The following is a 27666-nucleotide window of genomic DNA, read 5'->3' as shown; positions in this document are numbered from 1 at the left end:
GTATGCATCTTTGTTTGTTTTTGTGACTGTTGATATTGGCCCGTTTGGCCGCCCATAGCATAGCGCATGGAAGAAAAAAATGCATCAGCAGCGGACTTCAATATGAATGACCTCAATTGACCTTGTACATACATGTAAATAGTGAATGCATGAACGAATGAATCTCGGCACGTGTGGCGTATGTAATGTTAAAACTAGTTTAGTAGGTAGCCGTTCTTCAGTCAAGTTTTTGATTCTTTCTTCTTGAAATGGAGGGGAAATGGGAGGAGTTACCAGTTCCACTCAGTCGTTGCGTGCAAAAGAGTTTGAGGAAATTGAAATTTGACAGAATGACTCCAGTTCAGGTAAGTGTAGTCCCACTAATTGATTTTCGTGTTTGCTATTGTGAAGTGTTTGTTACATGTTGTTGTGCCACTTGATTGTGCTGTCGAAATGTATGCTTGTTGTGAACTATGACGATTATCATTGTAAATTGACAGCAATATGTACTGTAACTATACTTCTGTATAATCAGAAACGTTTGATAATAGAAAAAAAACAGTATTTTTTTAGTCGGTTGAATATAGAGTCTCGATAATTTCAAATTCAATTAGGGTCTAGACTATTGTGTGGCCAACACCATGTGAAAATTGTATTGAATCTCAACAAACTAACTTCATTTCTTACAAGTTACAAACAGTTCATGTCAGCTTCCATACAAAGCTATTTGAAATGAAGGTGCATGTTCCTTGTGAATTGTGTACATGTTGGAAATCTAACTTGAAACATGAGAGGGCCGAGGGACACAAAAACAAGTGACCAGCAAAATAAAATTAAAAAATAAGGTGATCAGCTTTAGCTATGAGAATTTTATAAGTTTTTACCATCAATTTAAGGTGCTGATTTTGTCTTCTTTTGTTATCAAGTCACATCTAGCATCTTGTCTCATGTACCATACATGTGCATGAATCCTCGTGCACTGCCAATAATAATGTTTGTGTATCTAGACTAGTAATACTAGAGTCTACATTGTAATAGACCCTACGAGCAAAGACAGATTCCGCCCCCAATTTGCCCAAACCAAGTCCGAACCGCTCTTATTGACCTGTAAACAAATACTTTCTTGAGTGGATTGAGATGGAGATCATGGAGGATTGTGATAAAACACCTACATGTATTAAACCTGCCTAAAAATGAAATCAATTCATTAGCGCCTTCATTGAACACTTTTTGACAAATCTATTTCTTTTATTTTTATCAACAGGCAGCAACGATCCCACTTTTTCTGGGGAACAAGGATGTGGCTGCAGAGGCGGTAAGTAGTATTCCCTCTCAATCACGTTACATGAGCTCTGGCGACACGTGCTCCAGCCTCCAGGGTCTATTCCATCAAAATTGTTTTGGTATTCCTAGGAATCACGATGGGATTTAAAGTTAGGTTAAGAGTTAGGGTTAGGTATAATGTTGGTCAAGGTTTGTTGATGTTGAAATGTTGATTTCTTGGCTGCTGGCTTCTTGGGTGCCTTCTTTGGTCAGTGGAAGGAATTAACTTTGTATCAAAATTGATGCTGGAGCATCATCCTTCTCAAGATAATACACCATATTGTATATATGTATTGTCATTTGTAGGTTTTTTATTTGTAATTTTTTGTTTAATATGTAATCGATTGTCATCAGGGCTCAAATTAATTTTTTGTCCACGGGGGCTCTTCCCCCGAAAAAAGAGCCCCCGTGAGCCTTCTCACGGGGGCTCTTTTATTACTGACGGGGGCTCTAAATACAAATATCCATTGAATTGGTACCTATGATACTCCTCAATTATTTGCTATTTCATCATTATCATTTCAATCAGCATTTTCCCTCTTACAAATTTACAAGCTACATAGCTGTTACTGGCCTGTGTATATAATATATACGCATACAACACTGATCTTTATGATATCTTTAACGTGACATATCTTCTTCTCCCCTTGCAAACGAAAAAGAAAACATGGTCATTAAATGGGATTAAGCGACAAATAATGATTGTGATTCAAATTGATGCGAATATTTGTTTGAATAAGCACTATTATTCACCGGAATCATTTTTGTAAAAACAACTTTTACAAATCTCAGCCATGCTTACTGAGTTGAGACGTTCCATTCAATTTAAAATACCCATTACATAATACACTTCTCCTAATCTCAAAGTGATCTTACAGCACAGTGGCAGAATTGGATGGCTGAGATTTGTAAAAGTCGTTTTTACAAAGAAGATTCTGGTAAAAAGCATTGCATATTCAAAAAAATCCTTGCATCAATTTGAATCACAATGATTATTTGTCGCATGGCCCTTTTATTAAATAAACTTGTTTTCTGTTTTGTTTGCAGAGGGAGAAGAAGCTATGTCACGTTAAGAAATCATAAAGATCAGTTGTATTATGCGTATATACATATGATACTAGAACAAATTTTGATTATCAGAATGTCATTTTGGAATACCTCTTTAGCCCGTATTAGTATTAGTATGATCCAATATAAAGCTATTATTCTTTATTTAATTCAGTATAATGCTTTTCCTCAAAAATAGTTTTGCTATTTTTTTAGGATTGAGACGCTAAGATATGGTTTCAAATGTACATTACACGAACCCTGAACCATTGCAAAATGATGGTGGTTCTCTCTCTCTCTCTCTCTCTTTATTTTAATCATGCATTATCAACTACATATAAAGCAGCAACCAAAAACTTAGGGTTATCTGAGATAGGTGAAAGTAAGAGTTAAAAAGAAAGTCATGCTAAAACGGCGCTTCACTTCCCCCCGCCCCCTGAAAAAAATAAAATAGATTAGTAGTCCTCCTCTCCAGAATCCCCCTCCCACCCGCTTTAATATCACATTTTCACTTGGCAGCCCAAGGGGGCCAGGGGGGGGGGGGGGGTGGGAGGAGGGGGTAAAACCCCCTACCCCCCCCCCCCCCCCCCCCCCCCGCCGTAGATCTGCCCATGTTTTCATATCATTCCACGCAGGGGCGGGGATCCGGGCGGGGGGGGGGGGGGGGGACGGGGGGGGGGGGGGGGGTACATGTCCCCCCCCCCCTCAATTTTTTTTAGGGGGGAATCGTCCCCCCTGGAAATTTGAAAAAGTGCAAAACAAATTGTATAGCATATACTGAATAATGACTGCAACACACTTTTAGGCTCTGGAAGGCCCAAGAGTGCAGCGTTTAGACTAATCAAATTGCAAACAAAATCTCGCTCGGTCGCCACGCTCCCTCGCATAACATCCTCGTAAAAAAAAAAATCGCATTTCGTCCCCCCCGGTCATTAACAGAAATCGCCGCCCCTGATTCCACGACATTTTGGTCTTCCTCTTCTCCTCAAAAGGGACTTTTAGATTTGCGTGGACGTGGACGTGGACGTGTTACGTCAATAAGGCACTGGCAATCATATGTGACGTCCTTTTAAGCACTGGCAGTGCCTTAAAAGGAGGTCACACGTTGCAGTCCACGTTCTCATCGTGCAAATCAAAAAGTCCCTAATATTGATTTACTGGTCGAGGTTCATTATTTGCTGACAACGAAAAACTTCTCCAGGCCATGACCATGTTTCTGCCCTTGCCCGATCGCCTCCAGCTCCAGCAGACATGGCGCGGCAGCGTGCACACGCACCGCTACTAACGGCGCAGTAGGCCTATAACCACTGCTGACGGCGGCACTGCACTGCGAGCTGAATCGGTAATAATAGGCCTACTCATAACACGAGAAATCTTGCACGCTAATCTTAGTTCCATTTCATTGGTTTAAGGTCTGAAAATTGAAACTCAATATTGTGTTAAAGTTATAACAGAAAAGATTATCTTTATTTTATAATTCCACCGGGGCGATTTTTAATTTTGCAATCGCCCCCGTGAGCAACCTGACGGGGGCGATTTTGTAGCTCACGGGGGCGAATCGCCCACCGCCCCCGTGTATTTTGAGCGCTGATTGTCATAGTATTCTGTTTGTTATAGCGCTTAGAGACTCGGTTGAAAGCGCTTAATAAGCACTGTTTTATTATTGTTATTATTATTACTATATTGGTTTTCATTTTCCTTTTCATTGATTCTATGCTAGCATAATATTCCTGCAGTATGACTGTGGTGCTTAGATAGCATTTATACCCTTTCCAAAACCATTATGACGAAAATATAAAAATAAAACGGAAATATTTATGGTAGCATGCATGTAGTTAAATGTCACCTACATGATACAGATTTAAGCTTTGATACCGAATATTAACTAATTATTATAGAATAATAAACATAATTGATTGAAAATAGTATTTGGTCTTTTAAAGATCAGAGCTTGATTGAATTGTTGACATATCCAGTATATGTCTTTGGTCAAAGCATCAATTTTTGTAAAGGTGAAGATCAATATTTTATGCAACCTTATAGGTGACTGGCAGTGGAAAGACTTTAGCCTTTGTGATACCTATCATAGAGATACTACAAAGAAGAGAAGAGCCATTGAAGAAAAAGGAGGTTGGTACCTGCCATATTATTTTGTATATTGTTACAAAAGGATGATGTTGAATCAATCAAATATTAATTTGTAATTTTGTGTTACTTATTGAAATCGTCAATATCCTGGAAAATCTCTCAACAAAACTATCAAACAAAGGAGAACATTATGGAAAGTTGTTGTTCAGATCATGCAGCTCTATAAAACTCTGTGTTAATTTTTATACCTGATGTTGCCAAAAATGGCCAAATGTTTAGAGTCATGAAATCTGTTATGTTTAAGTATTCAAATCATAAGTTCATGTAGGTACAAAAAAAAGTAAATTTTCTTGTTATCCTGTTTATAATGCTGATTCACATTTAGAAATGCCATGTTAGTAGGAGCAAATTTTTTGTGTGACAGAGATTAAAAGCAAAATACCTATCATTTAGTCCATATCTTAAAGGTAATACAAAGTTTTGGTATATCGTCATGAATTTGGTTCAAATGAACATATTGGAAGCATATGCGATCCTACAATATTTTGTGATCGTTGTCGCGGTTGAAATGGAGTCTGAAGTGATGAAATTGTAAATAATAAACTCTTTATGTTGTATAGCTCCCTCTCAAGGTCAAGATATTAATTTAGCTATAAAACAATGTTTCTTGACTAAAATCAACCAATTGGCTATTCCTGTTTGGAAATTATATATCACAACTACTTATTCTGTGATTTGCATGGTCGCACCTACCATTGTATGGCCATAGGCGCTATTTGAAATTTATCAAAATTTACCGGGAGCACAGGTAAATGTTTATATTCTCGAAAACAGAAGTGTTTTAGGGGCTAAATTTTCTAGTGCTTATAATACATCTATAGGGGCATCCAAATATATCAATATTGTAAAGAACCACTATCCAGCCAGTTTTCAAAATTTTTCAAAACTTTGTAATACCTTTAATTGCTGCCTTCAACAGTAATAATCAGTATTATAAGTTACATTAATTCTACTTGTTATCACCTATGAAGAGATACTGTACTTTGAGAGAACCATAACAACTTGTTCTTGATTCCATGTAGGTTGGTGCTATAATCATCACACCAACGAGAGAGTTGGCCTACCAGATCAACGAGGTCCTGGAACATTTCACCAGTGGTCTCCTGCCCAACCTGACAAAGCTCCTACTGATAGGGGGCAGCAGTCCTCTCGCTGACCTCGAGAAACTACAAGAGGGGTAAATATCTCTTTGATAACTTACCCAATCAGATGACATATTCTCTGTTGATACTTCTGCCATGGTCGATTTCTTACACTGATTGTATTCCTAACGTCAGCCCTCACTATGAACATGACGGACAAAGAAAGAGGACAAAATATACAGTTCCTCATTCTACCCTCAACAATTGCTGTGGTAGACAAAGGAACATCCCTTCACTGCTATTATGTAAAAATGTGTAGAAAGTTTGTAGAACAGGTGTCACATGCAAATTCACCTGCTCTACACATTTTTACATAATAGCAGTGAAGGGATGTTCCTTTGTCTACCACAGCAATTGTTGAGGGTAGAATGAGGAACTGTATATTTTGTCCTCTTTCTTTGTCCGTCATATTCATAGTGCCTAGATCCAACATTCTACCTAACTTAAATCTAAATAAAACCTAAAATGCAATGTCAGCCTTATCCCTATACTTTTATTTTTTAAGAAAGGGTTAGATGACAATACCTTGGCCTACCCCACTGGTAACCCATGCCGCTTCCATAGAAACTGTTTTGTCGAAAAATCAAGAAAAGGTGAAAATTTAAGAGAGAGAAAACCAGACAAACAAAGACAGAGAGAGAGAAAGAATAGAAAGAAAATGTGGGCAAAGAACAGAGCTGCCAACTAGTACGGATTTTCCGTAATTGGTACGGAAATCAACGGCAATTACGGAAGCACGGAAACCCCTTCAAAAATTACGGATTCCCCGATTTCTGGACATGCCTATGTATTAACACATGCATTATGTATATGCGAGTGTTTTAGCGGTAATGATCGCGATACTTCCCGGGCCTCGGCCCGGTGGTTAACTTTTGAGCGCACGGAAATATCATCCGCGCCTCAGCCACGACCACTGCACACACATGTAGCTACCATCGAAAGATATGCACACCGCCCTGCCTATATGGGCTGCGTGTGCTAGCTTTCAGCATGCAATATATATCGGGGAGACGGCAAACTCGTCCAAGTCCATTTAGCCACCTTGCAAACCAACCCGTACGGTACCATGTCCATGTGTAGTTTTATAGCAGGTCTACAAATTTTTTCCCCTTAGTGATGGGTTCTCATTGTTATGATAATAAAAGTACGACTCGACTAATGATGAAGATGATGATGATGATGATGATGATGATGATGATGATGATAATTGTCATAAGGAAAATGAATGTACTTCCTTGATTAAACTTGAATTTATATTCAACAATTATTGTCATTGTGTTTTATTTCACATTATTTGTTGGATCATGTTTATTCATTTCATTTTATTCATATACCCCTTTTCATTGTTGATAACAAAATATGATACACGAATAAATTTTGAATGAGCTGACACACAAAGTTTTGACCGATACGAAAGCGCATGCATGGTGGATGTGCTGAAACAAGTGGCACGATATTTATCTGGGCGAAATATGCATTGGCCGAGTGTTACACTACCGCATGTGCAGCAGGTCGGCCGTGGTCGCGTCAAACTTCGAGTAACCGACGGAGAAAAATGACTTCAACTTCATCGAAGAAGCGTTCTAAAAAACTGCAAACCTTCTCAGGTGAAATGGTCATGCATTGTTCCGTCGAAAAGGAATACAAACAGTGCCTGTTGTACACATTGCTCATCCGATTTTGGAATTGGTCATGGCGGTTCGAACGATATCCAGGTACATCTGAAGTCGGTGAAGCACCGGACTGCAGCGGCGGAGGCAAGTTCCAATTCCCGCAGTCATGACATCGCCCAGTTTTTCGTCGCAAAGGACAATTCTGTCACGAACGCCGAAGTGAAGTTTACTCAATTTTTGATAGAGCACAACATCGCGTTTTCAGCAGCAGACCACCTTTCACAACTTGTCAAAAATGCCTTCCCTGACAGTAAAATTGCAATTGTAAAAACCTGAAGTGAATATACACACGTAAGTGAAACAGGGTAATGATACATCAATCCTCTAATAACCATTGTTTTTTTTATAGCACTTAAAATGATGTTATAAACAGAATGTTCTTGTTTTTACTTCAAGTCCTGTCATTCAGAGTGATGCTATTACCATGGTACTACTAGTAGTTTGTGTTGTGGTGTTGTGTGCAGCTCTACAATGTACGTGCAAATGCAGTCTTCTTGATGTTGAAAGCGCCGCGCTTGAAATTACTGATTTCCATCCAAAATTACTGATTTTTAGCTTTCAGATTACTGATTTTGGTTTCAGAGGTTGGCAGCTCTGAAAGAAGAATGTGAAGACAAGACGCCCTTCTATATCTTTTTTTTTATTATTTCATTCAAATAGTTCAAGATCAATGTCCCCTCAATGGTTAGGCCAACACCTCACTAGGGGTTAAACACTATGAATATGACAGACAAAGAAAGCGGACAAAATATACATTTCCTCAGGTAGACAAAGGAACATCCCTTCACTGCTATTATGTAAAAAGGTGAATATGCATGTGACACCTGTTCTACACATTTTTACATAATAGCAGTGAAGGGATGTTCCTTTGTCTACCTGAGGAACTGTATATTTTGTCCGCTTTCTTTGTCAGTCATTTCATAGTGAAAGCCATCACTTTATTGGACCTGTGTTATACCAGGGCTTAACCATTGCATTTCTCTTTTGTCCCGTTCCTGTAGAGCCAACATCCTCATCGCCACACCAGGTCGTCTTGAGGACATGTTTGAGAGGCCCACCACAGGGATCAGTCTACCGGCCATGGTCAAGTCTCTGGAAGTCCTTGTCTTGGATGAAGCTGACCGATTGCTGGACATGGGATTCACTAAAAGGTATTCATGCAACTAGATGCTCCCTCAAAAAATTTTCCTTTTCATGGAGAGCAACAACCTTTGAAACTGATACCTGAGGGGTTTTTCCTATTAAATTTATGTTTTAACTATGCAGTGATGATGAGTGATTAGAATTACATTAACCCATTAGCAACTAAAGATTTTGTAAAAATGGCCTATTACTCACTGGAAGATGTTGCAATATTGCTCTCATTTTTACATTTTTTCTGAACAATATGAAACTTGCGCTATTTTTCTATGCAGAATCCTACTGTAGACATCTTAAGGATTTTTATGCACGAATAACATTATAACGGTAGACCCTAGAACGGATACTATAGCGCGTTGAAAACGGACGGAAATGGAGGGGCGGTTTCGGGCGGTTTAGTTGCTATTGGGTTATGTATGATAATCACCAGTGAGCATAGAAATTTTGTCACTATCATTGCCCTGTGGAAAAACTAGAAAGGTATTTGGAATGCATGTACATCTTTTTGCAGTAAATTGCTCGATGGCATTACATAGTTGACATGTATGCAGAAGTTCCCCTCTAACAACTTTCTGCAGTATGATTATGTAAATCATGAATTTGTATGTGAAGGGATCCTGTCAAGTCATGGAGATATATGTCTTGCATATTTAGAAATGAGACATTAATCTACATTTGCCACTTTTGCTACATTTTGCCACCAGGTGTTAAATGGGTACCGGTAGGAATGACTTCCTTCAATGCCATGAGCGCCGAATTCGGCAGCCTAGCAGAGTCGGGTAATACTTGGAGCGCCTTGAGCACCTTGCGTGGTGGATATGTGCGCTATATAAATATCCAATTTTATTATTATTGTTATTAAATGAGGTCCAAGGTCATCTGAGTTCGTAGTTCACTATGTGCGAAGCATGAACTAGTGATCTTCAGATCATTTATTGCTTACTCTCTCTGAATATTTGTATTTCTTATAGCATCAACACAATCTTAGGTTACCTACCCAAACAGAGACGCACCGGGCTGTTTTCTGCAACACAGACGGAGGAAGTCGAAGCTCTAATTAGGGCGGGGCTCAGAAATCCAGTCAGAATCGTTGTCAAAGAAAAGAACAGTTCATCGTCTGTAAGTATATCTCTGTGTATAATTCTATCTTCTTTTCAATATCTTAATTATAATGTATATTTCTGTAGTATTTTGTTGAAACATCATTGCAGACTATGTTTGAAAGGTAAATTCTGTTCTGAATCTAGAGAATATATTAAGACTCCATAAATTTCTGGTTACATTAATATTATCCTACAGTGTAAATAAACTATGAGCAAAGTTATAATGTCAGTCATACTGTCCTCATGATCTTTGATCAACTTTTTTTTGTATGATGATATTAATATGATCTTTCTCATATGTACAAATGTAAATGTAGCATTTTAATTGGAATATTCTGGAATATGATGCATAAATGGAAGAAGAAAAAAATAGTGTTTTTAGACAAATATTAAAGTTTTAAGTGTATAGACAGACAAAAAGTTTCATGATGTACTGGAAATTAATAATATGTTGTGATCAGCAGTTCAAGACACAGGTTTTCTATACATTGTGCACTTAGCATGAATACCGAATAGCGTTATGTAGGTATGACCATATTTTCAATATTTCTGTTTTCTTGGAGAAGTTTGAATTGTTTTGTCTTTTATTTTGTTTCTTGTTTATTTGTCATCTTTTTGTACAGCATGTGAGAAGAACACCTTTAACTCTAACAAACTACTATGTGGTGAGTACATTTCAATTGTATCAACTTTTTTTGCTAATCTTATATTATATGATCAATAGAAATCATATCTTGTTTAAATTTGATTTATAATTACAATTTTTTGTGAGTGTTGTGCAAAGATACAAATGCCGTTATTTTATCCTAAAATATAGGCATTGCTTGAACCTAATTTAAGATGACTTAGATGCTCAAGTTATTTAAATGTAGAACTGTTTCAAATGACATTTTTTAGCGTTACGTTTGTTGTTAGTCTTTTTGTGTATCTGTGTTGCTAATACCTTTTGTCCTTTTTTTTGTCTTTCAACTTTGTGTGTGTGTGTGTGTGTGTGTGTATGTCTCTCTTTCTCTCTTTCTCTCTCTCTCTCTCTCTTTCTCTGTCTGTCTGTCTGTCTGTCTCTCTGTCTCTCTCACACTTTCTGTTTCTATATTTCACAGATAAGCCCCAGTGATGAGAAGTTTAGGCTGATGGTTGCGTTTCTCAGGAAATACAGAGTAAGTAAATGCAGCAGTATTTTACAGACACGCTTGAACTAAACTGAGCAAGGACATAGTTCATGACACGATGTATGGGTCAAAAGACATTTAGAAAGGGAGAGAAAATTTAAACAAATTATTTCATAAGATTTTGGGATAGCATTGACCTTCGATAATACATATATCCAGTGTTGCCTATTTGCTTACGAAACAAATAAAGCGTGAAGTAAAAACTGAGTCATCTAATTCATGATCAGCCTCGACCGGTTTCCATTAAAATTTCAGCCGATGACTAATGTTCCTTTGCAAGAAATTTACACTTCATATCATTACAACTAAGTGTTAAGTGCTACATATTTGTTATTAATTTTACTGTATCAAAAAGCATACAATCTCATCCATGCATAAAGAAAGCTACATGTTTTCCTTACTTTTAATTATTTTGTATTGGTTCTGATTACAATCGAATGATATATAGAGGCATTATGTCTTTTGGCAAGACATTAATCTACATTTGCCACACTCCACCCAGATGAGGTAAATGGATACCCCGTAGGAATAAATTCCTTGAATGCTTGAGCGCCTTTCATGGTAGCTCAGCTCAAGCCAGGGTAATAATATGACTGCAGGACCCTCAGGGATTAATACTGATGAGGCTACCCTGGGTAAACAAGACATATATTACTATTATTATTATTATTATTATTATATAAAAGCATATGTTACGAATATGCAAATGAGATGGTGATCAACATGCTAATTCCAAGATGTGGCTCGAGTTGAGAGCAATAAACGGATCAAAGGTAACCAAATCATCTTGATTGTTCTTTATTTATCGAAATAATTCTGAGTTGTGGAAGGGCCAATATGAGTAGATTGCCCCGACCCAACAGATTGGGGGCTTGTCTCAAGAGCTAGATATAGTAACATATGCTGTTTTGTTACTTTTCCGATCCGAAACGCGTATTGTTTGGAGTTTACCTTTTGTCCCATTCATGGGTTTTGGTGTGGTTCTCGCACACATTTAATGTCTGGAATGTCTGTGCTGTAGTCATGGTAGTGTAGCGTCCATAATGGGGTTAAGCCTACACAGTTTGACTTTGTTTTGTACTGCATGATAGCTCGAGTCTTGTCGATGTAGTCTCATTGGTATGAAATTCACTGCACATCTGCTGTGGTTGTCCGGTATTCTGGTCCTGGTTTTGCTTGTTCTTGCATGGCAGTCGTTGAAGGAGTTAGTCGGATTGACTTTTAACTTTGCCTCGGCTTCGTTTCTACTTCTAGGGTAATGGCCTAGATTAGTTGTTTGCATGCAATCTAGTTTGCTACACATCTGATGTAGTGTGGGACTGTGGGTACTGGACTTTCTGGAAATTATTCCATGTTTCACGTGTGTTTGTGTGATATGAAGACTAGATCTAGATCTATACGTGTAAATGTAAGAGTTGATGGAATCTAACAAAAATTGATTTGAGTTGTGGAGGTGGAGTCTCAATATAACCCTCTGCTGCATGGCTACATGTATATCAATTTCACAGAATTGGTGATAGTTTGATGCTTGATCAAGTTGTTTTGCTTAGTCGGTTGGTCAATTTTTGTTGTTTGATCTGTTTGACTATACTCTGTGTTGATTCACATTCAACATTTTTGTTGGTTTTTTTTTTTCAGTCGTCAGGACGATTGGCCTACTTTGTGAGACTTGTGTAACTTACACAGACTAGATCTATACAATGGCTGACTTTGATATTGAAAAGTTTTTGAGTCAGGACTTGACCATTGGCCGGTTACGTCAGCTACGAAAGGTTGATTTAACAGCTGTAGGAACAAAGCTATTGGTAAATCTAACTGGTCACAAAAGCAAGGCAGAAATAGTTGATGCAATTACAGCCCATGCAGGACTGAGCGCTGCGACGGCCGTGGCACAAGCGGATGCGCCTACATTTAATGATAATGGTGGTACTAATAACCAAGATAAAGCTACCACTGACAAGGTTGACCTTGATTTAGCTAAGATTGAGCTAGAGGAGAGAAGAGATAGAATAAAGGCTGCTGAGCATGAGAGAGAAATGGAACGAAAGAGGTTGGAATTTGAAATGATGCGTCATCATGAAATGACTTCTCAGGGCAGTCAGTCTGGTGAGAGAGACAAGAGGTCGATAGAAGCTGGGTTCTCTGCTAGGGTTAAGCTTGTTCCTAGATATGATGAAAGTGAGTTAGACTCATTCTTTCTTATGTTTGAAAGGGTTGCCAAGAGAATGGAGTGGCCGGAAGATGAATGGGCATTGCTCATCCAACAAGTGATTTCTGGTAAAGCTCAGTCGGTTGTGTCTGCACTGAGTTATGAGCAGGCATTTGATTATTGGACAATGAAGGATGCTATTCTTCATTCATTTGAGTTGATTCCAGAAGCCTACCGTCAGAGGTTTCGCAATCTCAGGAGAGAAACTGGAGAGACTTGTGTAGAGTTTGCTTGGAAAAAAGAAGTTTCCTTCGATCAGTGGATCAGATCTTTGAAAATAGATGCCACATATGATTCTCTTAGAGAGATTATGCTCATTGATGAGCTTAAAAGATGTATGTCTCAAGAGGTTAGGACATATGTCAATGATAATGTAGTTAGTGATGTGAGAAAGGCTGCCATGTTGGCAGATGGGTACGAATTGACACATAAAGGGAGTAGTTCACCACTTACTAGGCGTAGGAATCAATCTAGGTCACCTACGACTCAGAGGAAGTCAGGTAACACCGGCACTAATCAGAGTAGTGGTTTTGGAACTGAAGGCAGACTTCTCTGTGCCTACTGTAAGAAAGAGGGCCACCTTAAGACGCAATGTCCAAGACTAAAAGTAAAAGAAAAAAATCTTGAACAAGAAATTACACAGCCTAGTGGCTTTGTGCGCATAGCAGCAGTCGACATGCAAAAACGTGTAATGAATGATCACAATGAAACAAAAAGAAGTGATCAAGTAAGAGATATTGGACATGATGAGGAGATTGATGAAGGATTTCTAGATTTTGTTTCTTATGGCACAGTTAGGTTCAGTGTTGATGATAAGGAGTTGCCTATCACGATTTTAAGGGATAGTGGTTCTATGAAGACTCTGCTTATTGCTGATGCGTCGTCCTTGGACGCAGAGAATTTCACAGGCAAGAAAGTTTTGATTCAAGATGTGAATGATGGCTTCAAACCGGTTCCATTATATAACATCGAGCTTAGCAGTGGATTAGTTTCTGGACCAGTGACTGTTGGCATTGTGCCTAAGTTGCCTATGAGGGGAATTTCAATGTTGCTCGGCAATGATTTAGCCGGAGGTAAGGTGTTCCCATCACCCGTTGTGTGTGACATTCCTGAGGTGAGTTCAGAGACAGAGGAATTGGAAACTGATATTCCTGGTATTTTTCCTTCATGTGTAGTTACTAGAGCCCAGGCTATGAAAAAGAAAGAAGAAGTAGATGACAATGATGGTGACGTCAATTTGGGTGACACCTTTTCCAGAACGTTGGAGGAGGGTCAAAATGACCAGAGTCATGCTAAGACTATCTTCAGTCAGCCTGCCTTGATTGAGGTTCAGAAAGCAGCAGAGGACTTGAAGAAGTTGAATGATGTTGCTCTACCAGCAGGAGAAGCTAAAAAGGTGTCACAGTGCTACTCCACAAAATGTGGTGTGCTGATGTCAAAACCAGTACTGGATGCTCCAAACTTCCAGAAGCCTTATCAGCTTGCCACTGACGCCAGTGATGTAGGAGTTGGTGCTGTCCTCCTACAGATGGAAGACATGGGTTTCCTGAAACCCATGAGCTACTTTTCCAAGAAGCTCAACCCCCACCAGCGAAGACATTCTACTTTAGAGAAGGAGTGCCTTGGTCTCGTCTTGCCAGTCCAGCACTTCGATGTGTACCTTAGCAACTCTTCAGAGGTGACTGTATCCACAGATCATAATCCATTGACGTTTTTTGAGAGCTTCAGAAACGAAAACCAGAGACTGTTTCGTCGGAGCCCGTTTCTCTAGCCTTATGGACTGAAAGTGACTCATTTCAAAGGAAAGGACAATATAATCGCAAACACGCTTTCTAGAGCTTAAGCAAGCCTACTGAACATTTGACAAATTGTGAAGAAATTAGAACTTTAATATTTTGTTTTTATTCGTCATAAGGAAGCTACACGCGATTTATGGCTTTGTACTTTGTACATGTATTTTGATCAGACAATTTAATAATTTTGAACAGTGATATGAATGATCATGTAGGAACATTTCACCTATTTACAGGGAGACGCCAGTATGGACAGGGGACTATATTCTGTGGAAAATGTGCACCACATGTCATTGTTTTACCTGTGCCTGCATGTATACTGATATCATGTCTTTTTTTTGGAGTGTGTTTGTACCTTATTCAGAAAAGTTTTCTTTTGATCAAAAGAGAACAGTTATTATTCATACCCAGCACTGTTAAGTATGCTATGTAAAGTTTGAGGTATTTATCATTTCATAAGAACAACAGCTGTTATCTTATCAATTTTACAGGTGTAAAACAAATTGAAAGCAAAACAAAAGTGTAGCATCACAAATTACATAATGTTGTTATGCAGTTTTCAAAGAGTATTGACTGCCAGTATTGCAAATGTAGGCTATGTGTTTGTGATTTAATTGATAAGTCGTGCTTATTTGTTTATATTTAAACAACTTTCAATTAATAGCTTGCAGCAGTAACTTAACAGATTATGTTTTTCATGTATGTGTACAAGAAATATGTATGTACCCTTATTCTTACATTTAATGTCAGAAATATTTCAAATCTAGCTGTGCACAGTTATGTGGATCATTATAACATATTGCTTCTGTTCACCGACATAATTAATGAGACACTGCATTCCGACATAGTAATGAGGTGTCGTCATAGAAACGCGTCATGTGACTACGTTGTACGCGTTCATTATATGAATATGCAATCATTTGTTATTGTAGTTGTGCGCATTTAGGATATCGGCGCCTTCGCTGAATATTCAGTGTTTCATTTATCGCGCACGCTTATTACGCTCATGTATTCATGTATTCATATATTCATTATGTGTGATGTGTAGAGACGTGTTTCGGCCACCACAGTTTGTGGTTCTTTATAAAATACAGGCATTTTGTGTGATTAATGTCCTGATATTTACTTCCAGGATTCAGGAAGAAAACATACATGTATAATGTTATCTATCGAATTTGTTTTCATTTTCTGCAGTTTGTGTTTTGTTTTTGAACGTTGAAATGAAAGGACTAATCGGTCTGTCTTCGATATTAGAAAAATGATGTTCATGCCAGCTTGTTATACCTTTTGTGTGGTTAATTTCTCGCCTTTAAATCTTACTATTGTTCAGAAGAAAGTTCTAACTACTGATAGAAACTTTCTTTTATGGGGGGAGATATGTTACGAATATGCAAATGAGATGGTGATCAACATGCTAATTCCAAGATGTGGCTCGAGTTGAGAGCAATAAACGGATCAAAGGTAACCAAATCATCTTGATTGTTCTTTATTTATCGAAATAATTCTGAGTTGTGGAAGGGCCAATATGAGTAGATTGCCCCGACCCAACACATACTACTGCTGCTATTTCAGAATCGATAATGTTTTTCCAGGAGAATAACTTTTATCAGGTCTACTGAAATCTACTGTGTTTTTTAATGAAATGTTAACTATTTTTTTTCAAATAACCAGCATTACAAACATAATTTTTACTGATATTCATTTTCAGGACCAGAAACACATGGTGTTCTTCAGCACATGTGCGTGTGTAGAGTACTTCACATCAGTGCTTCAAGCTCTAGTACGAAACACAACTATCCTCTCACTACACGGCAAGATGAAGCAGAAGAGGAACTCTGTATTCAATCAGTTCAGGGAGCTAACAAGGTAAACAAACTTTTACAAATGGTGACCCCTTTCCCCTTCCACATTCTGTATTATAAGCCATTAGCCATTGGGATTAGGGTTAGGATTAGGTTAAGGGTTTGAAACGGGACCTGGTAACCCTCAACTTAAAGACACATAGAGGTCAGCACCGTTCAGGTGTCTACCCAATAGCAGGTGTTGTCAATCACCATGGTTAGTCTTCAGTTTTTATGACCATTAGACCTTATCTAATGCTTTGCTTTTCCCTCAGCCGAAGACTCTTGAGCTCTCCTCTCGAGCTCTCCAAGAGATTAAGGGGTAATTCTTGACTGGCCTACAGGTTCGCTGTGTGCAGATTTGTACTCCCATTAATGGTATTTCCACCAAGTCTGGTGTCAGCGAATTATGGCCTTCTGCACATGGAAACTGGATGGTTGACTCCCTTTAATTTCTAGTTCCTAATGGTTCATAATGCAGAAGTAATTATGTTATCATTTGGGACTTATGCTAGGTAATTAAACATTATGATGTGTAATTATATTCCCTACACTGGTTAATTAATCATTATTACTTGTCTAAACATGTGTTTCGTAAAGGAAAACTTTATATCAGGAAACATGTAGCAAAGTTAATGTTTTGGTATTATTTCATATGATTATGATATTAACTTTGATGTACTGTTGAAAGTACTACAAAATTGCTATCTTAGTTAATTTTCTACCCTGCATCTTTGACCCAATTGGCAATTTCTATTTTTGTAGCCAGCACAAAAATTCACAAAAATTCACATTTACATTTGATACAACCAATCCAAAAAATATTTGTATTCATCATTCAAATTTATGCTTACCCATGAACCATCTTAAAGTGAACTCATATCTGTTTCCATTTATATCATAAATTTACTGCTCATCCTCAAGATATGTCTTTATTATATGTTTTATTTTATGAGAAACAGTAAGTGTCTTAATAATTAATTTCATTTTTGCATGAAATATATATACAGTAATTTTATCTTCATGTTTCTCAGCCTAATTTTCATTTTTTGCTAACACTACAAATGAAATGTTTCTTTCTCCAGTGGAATTCTGGTGTGCACCGATGTGATGGCTAGAGGGGTAGATATCCCAGAAGTTCATTGGGTTCTTCAGTACGATCCTCCTAGCAGTGCAAGGTAAGATCCAATACAACTCTGAGTTTTTCTTTAAATCTCAATTAAAAAAGCTTTTACAAAAGTCACCAACACATTCTAATAATTTAATATGGTACTAATCTAGTGGATTGTTATAAACGATGTATCTTTTAGTTATTTTGTAAGTAACATAATTTTTTTTTTTTAATGTAGAGCAGTTATTTTCAACGTTGAAACTAAAGATCTAATCATTCCTGTTAATTTCTGAAGTGAAATTCTGGCAACCTGAATCTTAAGCCAGAAGTCAACTCGTTGACCATCTAATGTGGTCGAAGTCTTACGTTCGCCCGGACTACTGTACACTCGACACCTCAAGTATTGGAGTGCACATATGGGAATTGCATGGACTTTACATCATAATTTATGCCATAGATTACACCGTGGTTTACATCCTGGTTAACATCAAAGTTTATGCCATGGTTTATGCCATGGTTAACGCCATAGTTTAACTGGTGACAAAAAAGCTTGGAAGACTGGAGCAGCCCGTGTCCAGTACAGACAATTCTGGTGCAAGCTAGAAACACAAGAAACTGCCCATTTTGAAAATGTTCTGCCCAACTGACTCTGTTGGTCTAGCTGAATCCACCAAACCCCTAGCAGGCCTGCCAACTCATACGATTTTTTGGAAGCTAATACGACAGTACGATTTTCCTCAATAAAATACGATTTTCAACCAAATTTGAAAGGTCATTGTCAACACTGCTCCAAAAATCTTGAAATCAACATGTCACACCTGTAGCACAGGATGTGCATGTAATTCACCTGCAGGGAATTTTAAGTGCCATGAAATGAACAAGAAATCTACATGTGGATCTTCATACCACATTCCAACCTGGCAATCAAAGATTGAAATCTACTTCCAAGCAGGATGAAATTGACAAGCGATGAATTTTAGAGGGCTATGAAATGTACACTGGATGGGTAAACAAGGAGGAATCTAGGTCACAGTTTGATCTGTGTACGGTCTTGAGAATAACAAATTAAAATATCGCAGAATAATCAATGCTGAAAGATGTTTTTTACTGGTTGATTTATATTTTTACTGTGGGTTCAAGAATATAAACGCTGTGGTGTCTGATGAATTATAAAGTTGGTATGTAATGAGTATATTTGATATTACAGATGATGATATCAAAGTAAGAAATACAGAATGAGATTTACCAGCATTAAGAGAAGTATATATTTTTAAAGGTTCTGTGCCAGTAGAACAAACATTGAGCCTATCTGTCAACTACTTGAATACAATAAATAAAATGCAAATTTCATAGAGGATTTGTCTTGAGCTTTGTGTTCAACAGATAGCACTGTAATGTATGTGGTGCTTTAGTAAGTGCTTTCGATCTCTAAAATCCTTATATTTTATGACTATTTTGCATACTTAATCATCAAATCCTTTCCATGTACACTGTCCATCTCTTCCTTCTCTGCAGTGCCTTTGTACATAGATGTGGAAGAACAGCTCGTATCGGTAACTTAGGCAATGCTCTGGTGTTCCTCAGGCCTACAGAGGATTCATACATTGAATTTCTGAAGATAAACCAAAAGGTAAATAATAGTTTTGTTTATCATGACATGGGATGGTATATTGCCTGACATTCAAGGCTCAAATACATGGGGGCGAAGGGCGATTCTCCCCCTTGAGCTACATAATCGCCTCCGTCAGATGGCTCACAGGGGCGATTGCAAAACTAAAAAAATGCCCCCGTGGAATTATAACATAAAGATTATCTTTTCCTTTATGCCTTTCACACAATATTGAGTTTCAACTTTCAAATCTGAAACCAATGAAATGGAAATATGAAAGTTAGATTAGCGTGCAGGATTTTTCACTTGAATTTTTCGGTGAATAGAAGCTGCCATATTGTAAACAAATGTACGCTTATTCACTGCAAGATTGCGCTATATCTCCCATTTCCACATCTCTATGAGTATTACCGATACAAACAACGTAAGCTCGCAGTGCAGTGCGGCCGTCAGCGGTGGTTATACTAGCTGCGCCGGTAGTACGTGTGTGCAAGCCACGCCCCATATCTGCTGGAGGTAAGAGGTGATCGCGCAAGGACCGAAACAAGGAGAAGTGCTTAGTTGTGAAAAGCCTGAATCCTCTGAAATCTGGTCATTCCAAAAGACCAGCAAATAATGAACCTCGACCAGTTAATCAACTGAAAGCTAAAATTAGTAAAAGGAAACCTGTTGGGTTTGGACCAGACATTTCTTACAGAGGGAGGAGATCAGACCATTAGCTGCATGTAACATGTTAAGTTGTAAGAGGGATGGGTAAATGCTGACTTTAATAAATAATAATGATGAAATAGCAAAGAATTTAGGAGTGTCACAGGTACCAATTAAATCAAAATTTAAAATGACGTAGCATAGTTCAGATCAAACTTTTCATCTCTGCGACACACAGATCCATATGAGTGGGGTCACCTCGCTAGTCACAATGACCGCTATTCATAACGTGTAACTTCCTATACGTGAAGGACCCCTATTTATAAAACAGAAAGGGGTTTTCTATTCATAAAGGCATAGGGACCGTGTTCATAAGGACCGCTATTCATAATACGAAATGAGGGTCGCTACTCATGATACGTATACATATAATATTTCTTGTTGTATGAATAGGGACCCTCATCAAACTTTGTTGAGCCAAACCACAAAATGTAGAAAGATTGTCATAAAAGGGTCAATTACCCACTTGATGTGTAAGCCTTCTCATTTAACTGCATCACCTATTTATGAATTGATTTCTACAGGTTCACCTAGAGCTGTATGAGGAGATGGATGATCTTGAAGTGGTGGATGTTATTCCTAAGCTTAGAAAGCTAGCAACCAAAGACAGGTGAGAATGAGCAGTTTGTAATATGTGTGTCTCTGCCAGAAGCAGTGTTTAGGATAGAAGTGATGGTTCTATTGAGGGTGGAATGCTGTATTTCATTCATTTATTTATTAGTTTTTTTTTAAACCGGCTAACTCTCTCAGCATTATAACTGTTTTCATGAGAGGCCCTGTACAAAGTGTAGGTTGCAAATACAGAGGAAATTATACAAAGTTTGAATACATACATATCATATCCTGATTTAATTTTTTTTTGTTTTGTTTTTATACACCATGATAATACACCCCGTAAAAAGTTTGATTTTTTACCAGCTTATACAACAATATCAACCATGTCAGGAAAGCTGAAATTCTTGTTTGGTTTGTTATTACAGAAAAGAACAGACTCTGGGATAAAAAAAACATTGGTACTGCATAGAGCTGTTAAAAAATATTACAAATGTAGTGTTCTCCAGTACAGAATTGCAAGTGACTTTTTTTTATGATGTATGATGGTGATGATCTTAGTGGGTGTTACAATTGCCGAGCAGACCAACATCCCTATATGTCAGTCTCGCAGGCCATCAGAAAACTTATCTGAGGGTTTACAAGACTGACATGTCAGTCTGGTGGGACTCTTGACAACTTTTCTGAGTGTCGACAGGACCAGCGTTGTCAGTGTGTAGAGGGATGTTGTGATAATGGTGATGGTAATGGTGATGATGAGGGATATGGTGGGAGTTAGGATGATGGTCACATGATAGTGACATGAATGCAGTCTATGTTTCAAATAGTGGTGGTTATTTTACCTGACTGCTAAGAAAGCATAAATGCTTGTTAGCAAGCAACCAGTGGACCGACGGCTTTAGGTCCTCTCCAAGGGACCTGGTAATGAGGATTAATGCTTTACCAAAGGGCACTAGCGCATCGACTTGGTTTCGAACCCCGGTCGCCGGATTACGAGACCACTGCTCTACCAACTGAGCTATCAAGAATATTGAGTACAGTTAAAAAAAAATTTAAAAGTCTATCAACACTATTTTCTCTATCAAATCTATTTTGTTTTTCTAGTGTTTCTCAAGATCATTTAAAGGTAAAGACCAGTATTGGAAACGCCCCAATTTCAAAAAATGAAATGGAAGCTCTCATTACCAATCATGTGAAAGAATATGTTTTGACTAATACATGATGATAAAAAATTTGCCGGGAAACTACCTACTAATTCATATATTTGGTAAATTTGTTTCTCTCATGGTCTGTGAGAGATATAGGGTAGTCCCATATACATCTTTCTGTGTATAGTGCTTGTAACTTTACGAAGAATGGGCCAAATTTCTTAACATTTTGATGATTCCAGAACCTTGCAGATGCAAGATGCTAGATGATCAACCTTTTCTGATCGATTCCACAACGTTTCTTTCACAATGCAATCGCATGACCATAACTGGTCTTTACCTTTAATCTAATTATTCTATTATTTATGATGTTTCAGAGCTTTATTTGAGAAAGGAACGAGAGCTTTCGTCTCCTTCATCCAGTCATACGCTAAGCATGAATGTAGTCTCATCTTCAGAGTCAAAGGTATTTATATTTCCATTCAATTTGCTCTTGAAGGTCTTTTGTAACATATGAAATGACATGAAACATCATTCCAAAGTCAGATTTGTTAGGTAATGGAGGAAGCAAATATTATGATAATTTTTGTTTTGAATATAGATTTTTGATAAAATTTCAATCAAGTTATCTATAAACATCTGTCAATTTAACTTAGACATTTATAGTATTGATTGTGGCTATTATTTAAGTTTCATAAAATAATGATAATAATAGATCACATTTATAATGCACCTAATACTTTGTTTCTAGACACAGTATATATTATTACCCCAGTCATTAGATTCAGGCTTACCCGCACACAATGTATGCACATTCTTCACTCCCTGGAGAGCATTAGAATAAGTAGAGTCATGATTTATTTATTTTTATTAGGCAGTCTTTAATGATGTAGTACCAACTTAAGTTTTATACTTGAGAGAATACAATACCTAACAAAATGCTTAAAGGGACTTGGTAACATTGTTAAGATGAAAGATATAGTGGTGCTAAGGTAGTGACTTCAATGCTAAATGTACAATTCAAGATAATCTGAAAATTTGAGTGAAAATGAACCATTTTTTATGGTACAAATAGGGAAAAACTGATCTGATCGATTCCTTAATTCTCATAACTATATTATTACAATTTAATTACATTTTAAGTGAAAAGAAATCTCACAAAGCAATAAAATGGGTCTACATTCCATTTCAGACATTAGAGTGTAGACAGATTTTTTATAGGTGTTTTATGTCTTTTTGTCATGGAAAAACGGTTGGGAAAATTCAAAAATGGTTAGGAGAATTTACTGTTAATCACTGTTAGAGGGTGTCATACATCTACCTTTTCAAAGAAAACCATAGATATCCTCGTGGTTTGAGAATTTTTCAGGATTTTTTTGCAAGTCAGAGGGTTAGTACAGTAGAAGGAATATAGTAAGTAACATTATATAAAAAAATTAAGCAATTTTTTTCATCAACCTTCAACAATGTTACCAAGTCACTTTAAGAAGAACAGATGAAGTTGATGTAAAATTATACCCAGACCTCTACCTTTTACCTTTAATCAGAGCTTGACATGGCAGCGCTTGCCAGAAGTTTTGCCCTCTTACGCCTTCCTCGTATGCCAGAGCTGAAAGGAAAGGACTTTCCAGATTTCATACCAACAGAAGTGGACTACAATGCAATACCCTACAAGTGAGTTATTTTATCTCTAATCTTGATTTCTGGTAATGGAATTGTATGCATTATGAGAAAAATTGGTATAAAGCGATCTTTATTTGTTTTGCGGTAGATGGGTCGGTCGGACCAGAAGAAAATTTGCAGGAAATTACATTCATTCAAAAGCACAACTCACATAGGCATGTGTGCATGGTTATATCATATTTTTTAAGGTTCTTTATTCTAAAGGGTCATTAAGCTTAGGGTTTGTACTTCAAATAGTAAAATAGAACCCAGTATCATTTTCATGATAACAAATCTGCAGAAGAATAAACCTTAGGGAAAAATGCAACAAATTTACCTTATTTCATTTTTTGAATTATGAATAGCCTAAATGCTAAATATATTACCCATTGCGGATGTAGTATCGAAAATAATATCGCTAGTGATATTCGTTTGTCTCGCACAAAACGTCGTGATCTTTTAGATCCCTTGTGGATGACCATACATTGCGAGACAAACGAATATCACTAGCAAGATTATTTTCGATATGAATAGCCTTGTTTCGAAAATTAAATCATGAAACCTTCAGCATTCAGAACTTGGGAAAAAACATACCCTTCAGAAAAATACCCCCCCCCCCCACCCTCCTGTATGCATTACCCCCTAATCTATCTTTGCCATTGTTTGAAATATTATTTGATTTTACAATGAAAAAAAGGCATATAACCGTTTGGATTGCTGTAGAAATTTGTATTTATCAATGCATTTTTGTAATGTTTTTCTTTACAGGGATAAGAACCGAGAGAAACAGAGGAAGCAAAGACTAAAGCTGATTGAAGATGGCGTTATCACAGGCCACAAAAAGCAGAGAAGAGTAAGTGCTACGTCCTGCCATTTAAAATGCTTCAACTGTTTTATTAATGAAGTAATTTTCATTTCTAAATTTTATTTGTAGATTTTTTATACCAATGTGATTAACCCAGTTTGTATGAAACAACAGAAAATGCTATTATACATGCCTATGAATTTTTCAGATAAAGTCAAACCTATCTATAAAGGCCACCTTTCTACTGTGGCCACTATTTGCGTTTCCCTAGGGTGGCCTTTATAGACAGGTTTTACTGTTCAGTCAAATCTGCTTATGAATACCTGTTTACAAAGACCACCTGTCTAAAAACAATTACATTTTGTTTCCCCATGAGTTATTACTCTTCAAGATTTGTATTCCAGGAACCTGTGTAGAAAGACCGCCTGAGCACATAGACCCCTTATCTTGCCCTTCACCTTGGGCCTTTGTATACAGGTTTCTCTGTAAGTATGGTATTGCACAATCTGTGTTTTGTCTTTTCTTTGATCCAGGTTAAAACTGTAGCATGGTCCAAGAACAAAGAGCAGAAAGAGAAGAAAAAGGAAAGGAAGCAGAAAAAAGTAGCTGCCAAGAAGAGGAAACAAGAGGTTAGCAAAAATAATCATAATGATAATATTTAGGTTTAATATAACACTTGATACATACTCAGATTCAGGCTTGTCCATACTCAATGTATGCTCATTCTCCACTCCTTGGGGAGCATTTGAGCCAGGCACCATTTTTAGCTCATCCGGCCTGAAGGGCCCGATGAGCTTATGCCATGGCGTGGCGTCCGTTGTCCGTCCTTCCATCCTTCCGTCCACAGTTTTCAAAATGCTTCTTCTTCGTTATTTTTTATCCGATTTTGATTTTGATTGTTTCATATGATAGGGCTAGGAGGGAGATTTAAAACTTCTTCACAGAATCGTGAAATTCATTATCTATGCTAATTTATGCAAATTTATTCGAAATCACAAAAAATTCCTCCTCTTCTTCATTTCTCAACCGATTTTGATTTGGTTTGCTTTATCTGGTAGAGCTAACTTTGGTACGCTGAAAGTCTACACAGAATTTTGAAATTATTCTCCATTAACTCATAGCCTGCCATGAGGCTGCATGCACGCTACCTATTGAGTGCCATGTGCGTGCAAGGGCGCTTTCGTAATAGCAGTTATTGTTCATGTTCGTTGGGCTGTGCTGTGTGTTTGCACTCGCCATTCATAGAACCATCGCGTTAATCAGATTATCTCCAAAACAACCTGGCACAGTGGGGATTAGCCCTGTGGCACGATAAGAGTTAATTAATTGTGGTAATTTATGCAAACTTATTCCAAAAATAACAAAAATTGCTTCTTCTCCCTCATTTCTTGACCGATTTTGATTTGGTTTGCCTTATCTGGTAGAGCTAAATTTGGAACACTAAACTTCTACACAGAATTTTGAGATTTTGCTCCATTGATTAGTTATGGTAATTTATGCAAATTTATTCCAAAAATAATTTAAAAATCACAAAAAATGCTTTTTCTCCTTCATATTTCTGCCGATTTTGATTTGATTTGCTTTATATCATAGAGCTAACTTTGGTACACTATACCTCTACACAGAATTTAGAAATTTTTCTCCATTAATTAATTATGGTAATTTATGCAAATTTATTCCAGAAATAACAAAAATGCTTCTTCTCCTTCATTTCATTTTTAAATTTTTGTTCCTTTAGTTTCTATTTAATCTTGTACAGCTAAATAAAATTATGTCCCTTCCAGGGCATCAAATTTTTAATTTTTGACCAGTTCAAAAGTGTACCACATAAAATTTACGATATTTGTTGTTGCGAGAGGCGGATGAGCGCTACGTCATTGACGTTCTGGTTTACAGATTCTGAGCAAACTGCAGTGACTTTCAAATTACAAGGTGCTTCTATAACACCTGGGTGGAGAGAAGCAATGTAGTTAAAATGCCTCGCTCAATGACATACATGTCAGGGATTCAACCTATGACCTTTTCATATCAAGTCAAGTGTTTAAACCACTCGACACCTCTAGTATCAAGGCTCAGACGCCGTGTTGTATTCTGGAGCTGTGTTTGGATTTGCTTTTAGGAAAGTAAGGTTTCCTTGTGACAATTTATGTAACATCACTTTTTCTTCACAGGAGTTGCTTTTTCAGAGTTATTATGTTAATGGCTCCTGTTTTAAAGATTTAACCTTGTGTCCCTTTCACTTCTTACTAGTTTGATGAGAGTGAGCTGAATGAACTAGCAGACGATGTCAGGCTTCTGAAGAAACTCAAGAAGGGAAAGGTAAGTTTTATTGGAGAAATGGCTGTGGAATAGACCAGTTCACGGTTGGCACATGCCCCAAATGACTCTGAATATCCACAGATCTTCAAAACATGAAGAGGTCCCACTTTGTACATTTTGAAACAATCACTCCTACGGTGATAAGGGTGCCACATAAATAGCCTTTGTTTCCCCCTTTTCAAAGAATACTTCCACCTGTGTATCATGGAGTGCACTGCTTGTGCATAAATGAATAATGATTACATAACTTTCATGAGCACGTACCCAGTATTTTGTCTCCGTGTATGTCACAATTTGGTGTGTAATGACCTTTATCTACTCATTTTCAGACTGCAACCATGAACTGGCTTATTTATACACATTGTAAACATTGCCATAATACATGTATGTACCCTAGACTCTTTACTAATTGTTACCAATCATATGTTATTGTGTACTTGGAAGAGAGGGGGAAACATGAAAGTTGGCAATTTTTTCAAATTTTATAGTTTTGTAATAAAAGGATCAATAAATATTCACAGATATGTAACAACCTTTCATTGTTTTTCTTTTCATCTATTTTTTAGTGTCAATTGAATGGCAGTTTAAAGAGATTCAATTCTACTTCTAAAGTATTAATGTTTTTATCCTTTATGGCCTTTATTTCCATCCCCACAGATCAGCAAAGAAGACTTTGACACCAATTTTGGAGTCGCCAAAGAGGATACATCAGCACCCGAAAAGGAGAGCGTGGCCGAAAAAACATGACAGTCCCATTCATTTGTTTCTGTGTTGGACATTTATTAGAAGGATGCAGATAACACTGGCATATTCCAGAAGGATTGGACAAATGCTTGTAGATGTGGGACTCTACTACTCTTAGTGCTATCGAGGCATCCTATTCTCACCTACATCACTCATCCAGGCTATTCTCTTTGAGTTTATCATCTTTAAAGGCATCGTTTAACAATTTTAAATCGTGTTATCAGTCTCTGCAATATGGTATAATATTGAAGCCCTAAAAAAAATTGTGCTTCAAAATGATCAAGAAGTGCCTCAAAAAAGTAAAAATCTTTGAGTGACCGTTTTTACCATACCCGTTTTCCCCAATAGACTAGTGTTATGAAAACCGTTTGGCAAATGCAAGATTTGGTTTCAATTACCAATCATAAATATCTTGATAATCAGACAGGAACGGCTTGTAAA

General features: G+C 37.3%; 1 protein-coding gene across 1 annotated transcript; it reads left to right on the top strand.

Moving 5' to 3' along the window:
- The first annotated feature begins 118 nt into the window (after positions 1-118).
- On the top strand, positions 119-27433 carry LOC588583 (ATP-dependent RNA helicase DDX55). The gene is made up of 18 exons (XM_030992120.1): positions 119-344; positions 1244-1294; positions 4393-4479; positions 5520-5674; positions 8314-8463; positions 9424-9571; positions 10179-10220; positions 10656-10712; positions 16435-16592; positions 17653-17745; positions 19194-19308; positions 20520-20605; positions 22073-22161; positions 23243-23369; positions 24126-24210; positions 24696-24791; positions 26413-26481; positions 27139-27433. The coding sequence occupies exons 1-18, from the start codon at positions 249-251 to the stop codon at positions 27226-27228; spliced, it is 1794 nt and encodes a 597-aa protein (XP_030847980.1). The 5' UTR covers positions 119-248; the 3' UTR covers positions 27229-27433.
- The last annotated feature ends 233 nt before the right edge of the window (positions 27434-27666 follow it).

This window comes from Strongylocentrotus purpuratus, unplaced genomic scaffold, assembly GCF_000002235.5.
Source record: "Strongylocentrotus purpuratus isolate Spur 01 unplaced genomic scaffold, Spur_5.0 spur5_scaffold_2, whole genome shotgun sequence".
NCBI lineage: Eukaryota > Metazoa > Echinodermata > Echinoidea > Camarodonta > Strongylocentrotidae > Strongylocentrotus > Strongylocentrotus purpuratus.
The sequence above is the reverse complement of the archived record's forward strand: the minus strand, read 5'-3'. Positions and strand labels throughout refer to the sequence as shown.

Coding starts and splice junctions, on each gene's coding strand:
- LOC588583 (XM_030992120.1), top strand. CDS start 249: ATGGAGGGGAAATGGGAGGAGTTACCAGTTCCACTCAGTCGTTGCGTG. Junction 19,309..20,519: donor TTCTGAAGATAAACCAAAAG/GTAAATAATAGT, acceptor TGATTTCTACAG/GTTCACCTAGAGCTGTATGA. Junction 24,792..26,412: donor CCAAGAAGAGGAAACAAGAG/GTTAGCAAAAAT, acceptor ACTTCTTACTAG/TTTGATGAGAGTGAGCTGAA.